Source organism: Boleophthalmus pectinirostris, unplaced genomic scaffold, assembly GCF_026225935.1.
Source record: "Boleophthalmus pectinirostris isolate CB_2022bp ecotype Guang Dong unplaced genomic scaffold, ASM2622593v1 HiC_scaffold_23, whole genome shotgun sequence".
Classification (NCBI taxonomy): Eukaryota; Metazoa; Chordata; class Actinopteri; order Gobiiformes; family Gobiidae; genus Boleophthalmus; species Boleophthalmus pectinirostris.
The window spans coordinates 23,632,441-23,645,935 of NW_026571207.1; the positions used below are offsets into that span (position 1 = coordinate 23,632,441).

The window sequence follows — 13,495 nt, forward strand, 5'->3', positions numbered from 1 at the left end:
TTTAAATACATTCACTAACACAATTCTGATAGAGCTGACCATGGTGCTGAAATTTCAATTGCAGAACATTGTTTTTACTGTGTGGCAATAACGTAAAGAATATGACTTATCTTCCCAATATTTGAACAACATTCATTACTTTTTATTTAGAGGCCATGTTAGGAATCATCCTTATCAACAACAAAGCCAATTTTATCATGATGTTTGATGTTTTGAGACATGTACACAAAAAATAGTTCTTCATTGTATGTTGACTTCTTTCACTACGTGAGATTAGGTATGTAACAATAACTGAAATATCATGATATTGTATCATCAAAGGTCTCACAATAATATTGTGGACCATCACAATATATCAAATTACAAGTCTCTTCACTTAAATTAATAGTCATGGTGCAGCAATTGCTGAAAAACTAAAGGAACAACATAGACCATGATCTTTTTCTCCATTTCAGGAGGAGACTACATGAAGAAATAAATGTTATAAGCACTTTTAAATCTTAGTTCTTTGGATAAAGTCAAGGCATTTTAAGAGGAAATGTTGTTAGCCTCCACAAAATATCTCAATAAATATCGTACTGTGAGATGTATATTGTAAAAATATCGTACTGAAAGATTTGGATATCGTGACATCCCTACGCAAGATAGAATACAAGTTTCCTTCATTGCTGATGAGCTGTTGCCTACAGTATGTTTATTGTGAATCCATTGCCAGTTGTTTACTGTCTTTCCCCTTACAACCTGTCAAGTTAGCATGCCAAGCAAACATCCAAACAGACACAGTGAGTCTTCCGTGTCTGTTTGTGACTGCAATACCCAGAGGCCTATTTGTTTCACTGTCCACACTCACATAGACTTAACATTCAGACTTCCTTCCTCCCCTCTGGGCTCAAACAGGGATGGCCATCACCCGCGGCTCCCCTGAGTTTGTGTGTTATAAACAAGAGTGCAGCAAAAAGTAACGCAGTGAGCTGAAAACTACAAAATGATGCACAGGGGAATGTGGGGGACGAGTAAAAGCTGCCAGGAACTAATCTGCCAATCCTAGGCCCTTTCTCTCCCTCTCGCCCCCTGCCTCTGTTAGGGACTTCCCAGGAGCACCTAGTGAATTATTGAAGCGGACAAGACATCTCTGAACGCCACATCCAGCACACAACTGTAACCTTAGCCTTACCCTGGAGGGGAAAATGAGATAATGACCGTTTCTATCTGACATGGTTTTAGCGCCCGTAACCATCAGAGAGAGAGGCTGACACTGGTAATGTACTGCGGTTTACTTGGCGCTTCAGTATAGCGATCACAGAGGGGTGAATGAAATCTACAGTGTTTCATAATTGATTGGATTGGCTGTAAACACAATGCAGAGGCACTGATGTATTCCCTGGTGTGCGGTGATTTACATGCTGCTCATATACTGTATATGCGTTGGTTGATTTCGATGCACAAAGCAATGATCAGGTCCATCATCTCTGTAATAAAAGGAGTGCTTACATCGAAAGGCACATTCATCAATCAGATTTGATATCACAACCACAAGTGAAGTTAGCGAATAACTCTCAATCATGGGTAAGGCTGCAAATTTTTTTATTTACATTGAAGTGAATGTAGAGGTGGGTGATGTGGAGCAAAATATAATGCCGTTTTTAATGAAGTCAGATAGTGATTCATGTACACTTAGGCCTGTCATGAAAATTACTATATCAACTTATCATATGAAAGATGGAACAACATATTTTGGGGCTAAATTTTTTGCAATAATGGGGAGATTTTAGCAATTTTTATGTAATAATGCAAGATTTGAGCTGTAGAGTAGAATAAATAACTTATCTGTCTAATTATTCATTAATTCTGTTGTTTAGTTGTTGCAGCTCAAGCCTTTTAATGATGCTGTCTGTTTAAAAACTGGTTTAATGGGATAATCCATTTGCTTCAAAGACAAAAATAGTTTCAATATTATTGTTCACTGGAATATTTCTTTATAGCGATCTCTACAATACAAATTTTGTGCTTCGATATTTGTTATAGTGACAGGCCTATGTACACTCTGTATTTTAAGTTATCTCCTACTGAAAGTCACTGTGAGCAGAGTTGCATTCAATTGAGAAATACTGAATTATGACATGACAGCATGAACAAAATAGCAGATTGTCTTATTATGTGAAAGAAGTAGGCAGAATGGGCAGGATTATGCATTTGAGCATGTTTGAAGAGGGCCAAATAGTGTTCTGTTCCAAGATAGGAACTCCGATGCAATGAAATAGACTGTAGAGCCTAATCCATAATTTTAATTTTATCATGATTCATGTACCCACTCTCTACACACTATCTTTCCTTAAAGAGACAACTTCTGCTCCTAAAAGGACATACTTCATTGTGAATGGCTAAATCCATCTGCCACTCACTTGTAGCATGACAGAGACTGACCAATGAGAGGAGTGCATAATGTCTATGCTGGAGCGTAGAGCTGCTTTAAACAGAATTACTATGACAGTTTCACTTAAGTAGCATAATGTCACATACCAGATCAATACATTTCTGTTCTTATATCAAACTTAGTGTATTTCATTATAAGATGCCAAAGTACATCTAGGTTTAAAGTATGAGAAGCACTGAATTCAAAGAGCAGGGGTACACACAAGACCTCCCACTCCCCGAAGATTTAAACTCCCCAACAGGGATTTTCTATTTGCCTGCGACACAGGCAGGCAAATACGGCGGTTATGGCTCATCTCCACTCAGAGTAAACTTATAAAACAGATTACTAGACAACAAATCAAACAGTGACATATGGGGAGATGTAGCAGGAGCCAGAAACCCTAAGGAGTCAACATCTGATTGCAGACGAGAAAGAGACTCACAGCAAGACTGACACTGTTACAAATGAGCAAAGAGAAACACACAAACACAGTATAAAAATAAAAGCAAATATGACCCAAAGCAACCTAATATAGCCTACAGTTAGTGTGTACAGATAGTGGTGCTGTCAATCAAACAAGCAGCTCAGCAAGTCACAGCCCCATAGACTAGAGTAATGTATACTGTAATGGGTTTTTTAAGTGATGAAAAAGACATGTCTGAAAAAAGAGAATTAGGGATAGAGATAGACGATATAGAGGTTGGCCAATATATCGCGCCAATACTTGGCCTTAAATCTCCAGCAGAGGGCGATATGTTCTTTGGCCCAACCAGCTGTCTAAATATGCACTAAGAACACATGCATAAAGCGTATCTGAATACTTAAGTCCAAAGAGAGTTCTGCAAAAAAGTGACTACACTGCTCCCTCATCCAGTTTGTAGTAAAACAAGGTCCTGGGTGAGTTTGAATTAAATTCAAATTAGATGATTTTTGGAAAATTACCAAAATCGTCCCAAAATCAGCAGCTCTGGCAATGAAATCAATCTGAAAATGGTGGCAAAGACCTGTGTGAAGTCAAGCACATTCATCGAGCACATTTAACTGATAGAATTTATAAAAAGAAACATGATTCAACACATCCATAGGAGAAAGATAGCATGCTGTTCCAACAGGGGAACATCTGAACAAGAGGAGATGTGGTGTAAATACTGTGCTAAAACTATCACATATTAATGCCTTTTGAGAATAGCTTTACCACTTCACCACTTCCTAAATGTTAATTAGGCAAAATCTCTCTATTTAATTAGTGGCTGCTGGGGTGTAATGATTTAATATATGCATTAATATTTGTAATAGCTACTAATTACTTACTAAGACCTCGATTGTTCAAATATTGCCATGTTGTACTGTGATTAAATCTACAATTTCAAACTGTATGCATTGTAATTAGCACTAGATTACTGTATCAAACTTTAGTCTTACAATTAATGTGAGAGGAAATGTAATAAATTATGTTTAATCATGATTATAGAACACATTACAGGTCTCATATTATGCAAAATTTACTTTTGTGAGCTTTAAATTTTGTTATAATTTTATTTAATCAAAAACATACCCGGAGCTTTATTTTGTTTCATTCACATGTTTGAGAATTATTCTAGCGTAAGTGTGTGATGTTTAAAAACACTGTGACTCAGCCTAATTATGCAGGATTGGTGTGTTAAACATGTGTGAATGGAACGAAACACCACTCTAGGCATGATTTTGAAGAGAAAACTGCATTATGACATAGATAAAACAAAGTGTAATATAGGCCCTATAACAGATCACCATTCCTATATTTATAGGTGGCCAGAAATGAGACTTTATGAACTGAACGGTGAAGTTACTATGACATAAACAGCTGTCAAATCAGCACACCTATTGTAGTTCCAGCTAGGTCAGTTCTTTATAGTTGGGTTGTGCTGAAACAAAGCTCAGATTAAAGCCAAGCATAAGTCACAGAGCTTCAGACCGAGTAGTACCTTCAGTTAGCATCACACAACCAAGGAATGTTGCAAGGTCATAGTTTGAGACTCTAACTAGTCAGTAAAGTTAGTTAGAAAGTTTGTTGCAGGTATTTTGTGATCGCTCGGGTGGCTGTTTCTGTCTTTTACACAAAGCCAGCAAATCAGACCACATGTCTTCTTCAAAGGCCTCCACAGCTTAGACAGAAAGCTTGGTACTAGCGCCAAAGAGATCAACAGAAAGACAATCCCTTCAAAGACAGACGGAGTACGCCATGACAAAGCTGTACCACACACACACTCACAGCACTGGGCGTCTCTCTCTGTGCTCCATCTGGGCCTTGTTCTGCCCACGTTCTCATTGGCTTTACATTAAAACCTCTACCTCTTATCAGAAGCCCAAAATGACAATGGCAGCTGTGTCTTGTTTTGTCGCTTTCTCTGTTCGACATTCACAGAAAAGCTCGTAACTCGACTCCACTGGTCCTATGGGAGATTGACCTGCCTGTCGCCCCTGACCACAGTGTGTGCACATGGCGTTGTGTGTTTTCAGACATGTATTGATTTATCGTGGCCCCAATCAGGGTCAACGGGCGCAGTAAATTCACAAATCGATCAGTTTGAGAGCTTGAACGAATGAATGGGAATGGGAGAGAGAGCAAACAATGTCAAAATTTACCACAATCCAGTTCAAATGCTATTATGTTTCAATTTTAGATAAGAAATTCAAGGGTTTAACCTAGAATGGAAGGTTTATTGTTTCCTTGATGCTATGCCCAACCTTGTATCGCTGGAAACTAAGTTAACCATTTGACAGAAACAAACACGACTTAATTAAATGATCCAATTAATTTGTAGTGATTTCCTTCATTTAGCATTATTTAATTCAGTTTAAATTAATCAAGGTTTGACATGGTATCCCAATAATGAATTATCAATAGTGTATATATAACACTCAGAACTATGGTTCAGGTTGGTTTCATCGTCTTCACTTTGCATTCTTGTTTGAAATCAGTCGCTTGGTGTGAACATGCAGAGAATGGGATGAAAGAGGCAGAATCGGGTTTATTTTGAAGGGCAACGTTTCATCAGGAATAAAAAGAAAGGAGCACAGAGAGTGAGATATAACACCCATGAAAGAGCCGAGAAAAGGAGGACAGTACAAAGGCTGTGATGAGTGGAATACAGTTTATAGTGAGAGTCAGAGGACGAAGGTGACTCGGGGGTCTGCCTTTTCTAGAGATTATGTAACCCCCCTCTATTGTACTGGTGAGGTCATAACCTCGACTGTTACACACAAAATGGCACAAGGCGTGTTTTAAAATATGGTGACAAATAAGATTTGTTGTGATCCCTACTGAGGTATTAGTCAATATTAAAACTAGTTTTGCTACTTAGTTAAACAGCTATTAAATTTGACCTTTCCTGAATAGTTTTAGTCTGGATTTTCAGAACTAGTATAATGATAATATTCAAGAAACAACCATTATTTTGTGCTCTATGTTACATTATATTATGTGAAAAAGTGTGTATGGTATTAAAACTGGTATTGAGTATCAGGTCTTTTCCTTAGCTTTGCAATTGTGTTTGGAGTTTTAGCATTGTGAACAAGAGGGGACAGTGTTATGCTCTATTTAGTCTTATTATACAAGTTTCACTCAAACTTGTACCAAACAGTACTTACCATAATGCTAATTTTGCTGTTAATGATAATTATTGTTAGTTAGTTTTGGATTAGACACTGTGCATACAGGAGAAGCGCATTAGTACTTAAATGTTTCATGTGTAGCCATAACATACAGGTCATGACAGCCTTTCTATTTAAAAGCCCAGGGGCTCTCAGGTGTAAGGGCATGGCTAAAATAGACCAATGCACACTCAGCACAATCCTTTACGCTTTTTATGCAAATCAGATCAAATGTATTGCACTCTTGCTGACCTGCCAAATGCACGGCAGATGTTTCCACTCTTAGAAGACACACCATATGTTTTTATATACACTTGCAATTGCAGAGAGAAGGCCTCCTCCTGTTTTGATAAGGAGAGACAGTGGGGGGCAGAGACTGGCAGCAGAAGAGAATATAAAAGATGACAACACTTAATTTCCACTTTGAGACTGAGCCGAGACACAAGCACACACAATAACACATACATGATGAGCTCTTAAGGAGGCGCCAAAATACTCTAGAGGGACCGATGCAAACAATTCCACACACCCAGCCCGCCTTAAAAATAAAGATTTCAGTAAACAGTTTTCGGCACCATTTAAGGACGACAGGATATCAGACAGAATTGAGAGGAAAGATGGGCGAAAGTGAAAGGAATGGAAACTAGCAAGAAACGCATCTTACTTCGGCTCAAACAAATAAAAAGAAGAGACATGGAAAGACTGAAAACAACTTGTGCACCTCTCGAGAATAAAAGTGGGTCTGGATGATAGCGATGGCAGCTCCACTTGGGTTGATTTTGACAGGAAATATTGGAGAAGTGAGCAGACATGAGGAGATAAGGAACAAGAGGAGAAATGGAGCCAAGGTTTATAAAAAAAATAAAAAATGCTCCAGAGGATAAACAGAGATAAAAATGCTGTCATTAAAGCATGCGGGCTATAAGTCATTATCTGATTGTAAAACAGCTAAACAGGACAAGGCTCTATCTCACCACAGAAAATATTCAGGAGATAATGGTCAATAGTGGAATAATAAAGCATAGCAGTTGTATTTACTAGTCACGTTTTCCAAACTTAAGTTGCACAAAGGCTGCAATTTTGCTAATTCATAAGGTTTTAATTAAATAGTGATTAATACACCTAGGAATCACAGGGTCCCTCACAATTTGATACATGATGGCTCATAATACGATATTATCACAATATGGTGATAAGTGCGATAGTCGATATACACATGCACATGATACATGGTACATATGCGCATGACACTGTGATATATGTATCACCAAATTTAGTACGATAATATATATATTTCAATATTTTTGCACATCCTTTGTGATTAAATGTGCAGCCCAAGTCTTTGTTACCTCGTGCAAACTTAACACGTTGTACAAGCAGCAATCATACCTACAACAGCAGAAAGCAGATCACATGCATCAGACACATGTGGTTAATATGTAATGTATGTAATATATAATGTAATGTATATAATTCATTTTGCCTTAATGACTTTATGAGGAGTATATTTGAAATGTTTTAAAATGTAAATGAAAAGTAAGATCCATCCACAAATATCTCTATATTTACCCAATGAAAAGATGATTACATTTTTTTCAGGCTAATCCAGATAGTTGCTGTTAATGCCAAACTGAAATAAACAGAATTATTTTAATAAAAAATCTTAAACAGCAGGTAAAACATCAAGCAATACAATACATATTAAAAAATACCATTAATGTTGTTATAGCTGTGTTTGCTTATCTAAGTCTCATGTTGATTTGAATAAAAAAAAAAAAAGCTCCAACACCAACTTCTCACTGCCGCACAAACAGCTGTGGGCTACTTTAAAGTACACCACAAATGACTGAAACAGACAAGCTAGGTAACCAGCAAACAGCATGCAAACACTCTGACAAATATTCACTAGACTCCAGGAGCACTCAGTTTGCATACAAGAAAAAATAACATAAATTTTTCAGTGAAGTACATTTAAATAAGTAGTTTCCACACAAATACACCAAGGACAACAAAGTTTTAAGCCAAATTCAAAGCAACAGTACACAGTTTAGCATAAATATAGACCGCCAAGCAACCCACAGCGAGCAGACTTTGTATCCAAACTAACAGTTTAATCATATTTTCTTGCTACATTTCACAGATGCTTTAAAAATGCATTGGACGATTTGCAGAAATGTGAAAATTATAATTCTACTCCTTTTCCAATTTTCTGAATAAAGCCCACCAAACTTTAACTATTAAAATACAGCTCCCTTGCCTATGAATGGACACTCATGCATAATGCAGGAGGAAGCGAGAGGCTCATCAACAGGGATCCAGGGAGGAACATGGCAGACAGAGGAGACGGAGGGATCGAGGGGGCAGGAGGAAGCGTCTCGGAGAGAGGGAGGGCAGACAAAGCACCAGGTCAATCTCAGCTATACACACATGCACACACACACACACACACACACACACATACACACACACACACAGAGACAGAAAAGCTGAAGGGAAAAGCAGTGGGTTTATGTGACTGATAGAGACATAAGAAGTCAAAGGTTAAATCAAAACAGACAGGATGGTTGCCAATAATGTAATAACAATTTGGAGTGGATGTGTCTTGCTTTCACTCTTCTGTCTGCTTTGCCTACATTCAACACAGCAAATACCAGATGGAGGGCAGGGACCTAAAACTCATGGGCAATTCACTGTTCTGAAAGAATAAGCAAAACAAAACAAAAAAATGTAAAAATGTAGATACTGAATTTTTGGAAAATGGAATTGGGTCCGTTAATTTTTCATATTAATAATTTAGTCAATAGTCAACAGTCATACCTGTGTGTTTAAAAAATGCTACTACATTGGTTTATTGTTTGCAAAGTGAGGAAAACACTGAACCTTGTGCATTTTATCTGAATAGCGACAAGTAATTATATAAGAGAATTATTAACCATAAACCAGCTCAGTTTTAAACTGTAACTTATACCATTTTGGAATGTTATAATATCAATGTAAAAGTAAAGCCTTGATCATGTCAAACCTTTGACGTTCAAATAGATGGCTGGGTGTTTTGAGGTGGTTTTGTTGACTCAACTTGAAGTATGCTAAAAAACAAATGCTAATTTTATTTATGTTTAAGAGGGAAATCAAATTATTAAACTCAATTACATCTTTTATTAGCGCATCAATTAAATTAAATATTACACAGGCTATAGACACAATGCCTGTATTGACAATATTTTGCTATTTTATATATTAATGTTTCATGTCATCTTATATTTCAATCAAAATATTGTCAGTCAAGCCATAAAACCAGCAGATACCATATTTCTGGAAGCCTCAGTGGACTGTGAATCACAACCAGTCATCTCGTCACTTTGTGACTTCACAGTTTGACAACATGTCATCAAATGTCAATGTTCAGTCAAGAGTGAAAGTCAAATCATGGATACTGGAAATCTCTGATGACCTCAACAACTACAGCTACAAACTCCTGGAAACAATAAAACAACTTTACAGACAGTGGAGTAATTTACCAGCGTCAAAGCTTTAATACCCAATGGTGGAAAAAGGGTTGGCCAAGATCACGTTATATTACAACACCAAATAATTGTTCATATTAAAAAAAAAATCTTCATCTGTATAAAATATTATATACAGTATAATATACTGACATGACATACTAAACCTAAATCTCACAAGCCTCTCCCGATCCATGCCCCATCTTGCACACTCCTCCTCTTTATGACTCTGTCCCCTCCTCCACTGACACAGTCCCTAATGAATTGGAAATAGATGGTGATTGGATGGTCTCTCACACACTGCTGCAGGTACACAGCCTTATCTGAGTGTACAGGGACATGACTAATGCCAGGGCTCACACCACGGCTCCTCGATACCACGTAGGGAAGACCTGCACTAATAAGGCCAAAGGAAGCCAACTACGCACCCAAACCTTTAGAAAAATAACAGCATGAAAAGCATCCGCATGTCAATAGAAATACAAAAGGCTGGGAGTACATCTCTGGTATTGCTCCTGTTCAAGCACATGACAAAAACATCTAAATGTATATCTTTCAAAAAAAATGTGGATTTGGCAGAGCTGATTTTTAAATGCATCGGAATGGAAATTGTATAATACTGGCCAATAATACTGTCAAACCTAAAGATGAAAGATGTCCTGGGGCATAACTATAAAACAGATCCATATCCAACTAATGCTTAAAGCTGAAAGGAGATGACTCTATTGACATCACTATAATGCTTGCTATAGCTTACAGTGTGCAAAGTGTAAGGCTGCTGTGTCAGTCAGTTTGAGAGAGATGGATAGACAGTGAAGAAGACAGTAAGTGTTCTTCAAGTAGAAAAACCCATAATCAATCACATTTATTTTTTCTTAAGATTATCATCATTAAATGAATATGAAACTGCAGCGTGCCAACAAGGTGTATTATGCCTGCTGGCTAATACTCAGGTTCACAGGGTCTATAAAGGGCATATTGTGGTAAGTGGCATGCAATCACACACAACAGTGAAAACTAAGGTGTCTCCTTTTGCCATGTCAGTGTGCCCCCTTCTATGGTCAAACTCACGTCTCTGAATCGGTTCCAGGATCTGTCCTTGTTGTATTGGGCCACAGTGCTCAGCCATTTGTCGTTGTTGTTGTTAGCGGAGACCGGCGTTTGCGTGCTCAGTAAGAGAGCAACGGCAGGTAGCAGAAAGACCAGCATCATCTGGAAAGAGGGAAACAAGAGAGTCGTACAAAAAAGTCAGAGAGGAGTGCGTAAACTGAAATTAGCACGCTAAATGTGGCAGAAAAATATGGAAATGTAAGCAGTGCTTATGTTTGCGCAGTGTTTGGAGGGGACTCGTTTTATGAAATTGCTGATCCATTTTCTAATCGGATTATAAAGACTGGAGAGTTGTCGCCGCGGCAGATGGGCCACCTCGAATGATTAGGACACCGGGGACGCGCCAATTTAAAACCAATCACAATAATTGCCATGAGCCCCCACTGCGCGTTTCCTTTGTGCTCGTACGCGCACTATATACCATAACCCACTTTAACTATATACAAGACTTTTATTTAGCACCGCCGTTGTCAGTTAGCATCGTGCGCCGTCCTACCTGCGCTGTCTGGTGTCCTATTCCGACTCCCGGAGAAAGTAATTCCACGGCCCCGGGCACAGTCCTCTCGCACCGGACTGACAGACTTGACTGCTCGCTGCACTATCAGCCAAACGCTGCTGCCTCACAAGACGCGCGCTCCGGCTGCTTCCTCCTCCTCTCCGTTCACCAGACACCGCCCCCTTTCTTTCTCTCTCTCTCTCTCTCTCTCTCTATCACTCTGTCCCGGTGTCTTTCTCTCTTTGTAGCGTGTCATTGATTTTCAGCACGGCGATTTTTTTTCTTGTACTCACTCCGGAGTGCACGGGGGGATTTATGGGGGCTGTGTCAAAGCGCTGTTCTAGGTTCGCAAACACAATTTTCATTTAGCTTTTCTGCTCCTGGAATTATTCATGCTCGTGTCCACCCTGTTAATTAGATAGAGGAGGAGAGCGCGAATACTGGGCTGTAATGGATTGTTATTAAAGTGCCTTCACCTTTACAAAATTGTCCTCACTGGGGATAACATATAATAACACACAAATGCATGACGAAACCGTGGTAGTCACTTAAAAATGTTAACACACACTTTTTTAATTTGCAGCGTCTTAACTTTCTTTGGATCCGTTCCCATCCATAGTAAACACAGTGCCCTTGCCTTGATGCTAACATCTGTTTTCTGCAGAAGCTTTGGAGCCATTGGTGAGCTCAATTGACACTGGCAGCCCTCTCACAGCTCCGCTTAAGAACTTCAAAGATGAGTTTTGACAAAGTGTAACAGCAAGTTTAGCTCTGATATTGGGCTACAATCTTTCCTACACGTAAGTCCCACATTAGCTTTACTTAAAGCCCTTATGTGAAGAATACTTTGACAAAGTAGTAAGTCACAGAATACTAAATACCTGAATTAAAATGTATTTTGTAACATATTCCAATCAGAATACTGTATTCTGAATACTTGGAATACTTTCACACAGAGGTGCACATAAAATAATCGTGTAAAGACGCAAACATAGAATTAACTAGAAAAGCACTCAGAGAGCGCAGACCTCCGCCAAGGACTACCCCCATTTTTTATATAAATTGCGATAAAATCAGTCTTCTGGATCAGATCCGGATCAGCCTTTGGAATATGAAAGAGGATCCCATTGTCCATCCCTGAGTCAAATTTCATGGGGTTTGGTCAATAATTAACCGAGATATTGAGAAACAAAATTTTTGGCCCCATTTACCACAATGTTAACTAAAATTTCAAAGTGATCCAGAATCCAGGATTTCTTCCGGATCACCCCCAAAATGAAATCAGTTCTTCCTTTTCACATTTCCAACAAATCCTGAAAATTTCATCAAAATCGGTCCATAACTTTTTGAGTTATGTTGCTAACAGACAAACAAACAAACAAACAAACAAACAAACAGACAAACGCCGGCAAAAACATAACCTCCTTGGCGGAGGTAATAAGAGCTTTATATTTGTTTGTTTGTTATACATTTATTTATTGCTGATCAGAGAAGGAAAAACACTGGCACTCACCTCAAGAGCTGTGAATTATAGCTTTCTCATTAATTCTGAGCAGTTTGACGACCAAATTGAGAGTTTAGAAAAGTAACTGTATTCTGAATACCATCAAATGAAAAAGTAACTGTACCATAATACAGTTTCTCAAAATTAGTATTCTGAACACATGTATTCTCTGTACATATATTCAGTTACTTTCTAACATTGTTAAAGTATATGATTTTGTGTGCTACAGCTAGCCAGGATAAGCTTATTATTATTGTTATAGCATGTTTGCCACACTGTAGCTCAAAGACATTGGGTTTGTTGTCTAGACTGGCCTGGGGTCAATGTGTGTGTATTTCTACAACTATAACTGCCCATTTTTGATGATGTATCCCACTTAAAATTGGTGGTTTTAAGGTACACAAGAAAATGCTCATATTTATAATACCAAAAGCATCTTGCAATTGCTGTGGATTGACCCTTTGAACTGCCTGAAAAAAAACAGACACCAAAATATAAATGAATAAAATTGTTTACCGGTATTACAGATACAAAACTGAGAAATTTATTTACTCTGCTACAGTTTCTAAACACACAAGTCAGACGGATTATTGCAAATGCTGAAATATATGATTGCTGCAGGTACATGAGCTGTCCAAGGTCCTGAAACGGTTTTACTGGAGGAGCCGGTAAACACCAGCCAAGGTCATTATTATTATATATTCTGTGGATCTGAACATAAGCAGAGTTTGCATTACCTGCACTTTAGATTAACTACATACTGACATTAACATGCAGAGGGAGTGGATGCCTTCTGCAAATTGCAATTCAGCCTATCATTGGTGCACTATCTA

The 13,495-nt window shown here is 38.2% G+C and overlaps 1 protein-coding gene across 1 annotated transcript in view; it reads right to left on the reverse strand.

Moving 5' to 3' along the window:
* The window catches only part of spock1 (SPARC (osteonectin), cwcv and kazal like domains proteoglycan 1), a 114,987-nt gene extending 103,749 nt beyond the window's left edge, over positions 1–11,238 (reverse strand). The window contains exons 1-2 of the mRNA XM_055159668.1: positions 11,159–11,238; positions 10,624–10,764 (exon numbers count right to left, since the gene is read on the reverse strand). Of these exons, the coding sequence (XP_055015643.1) occupies positions 10,624–10,764 (141 nt within the window). The 5' untranslated portion in view covers positions 11,159–11,238. The remainder of the gene's footprint in view (positions 1–10,623; positions 10,765–11,158) is intronic.
* Between the last annotated feature and the right edge of the window lie 2,257 nt (positions 11,239–13,495).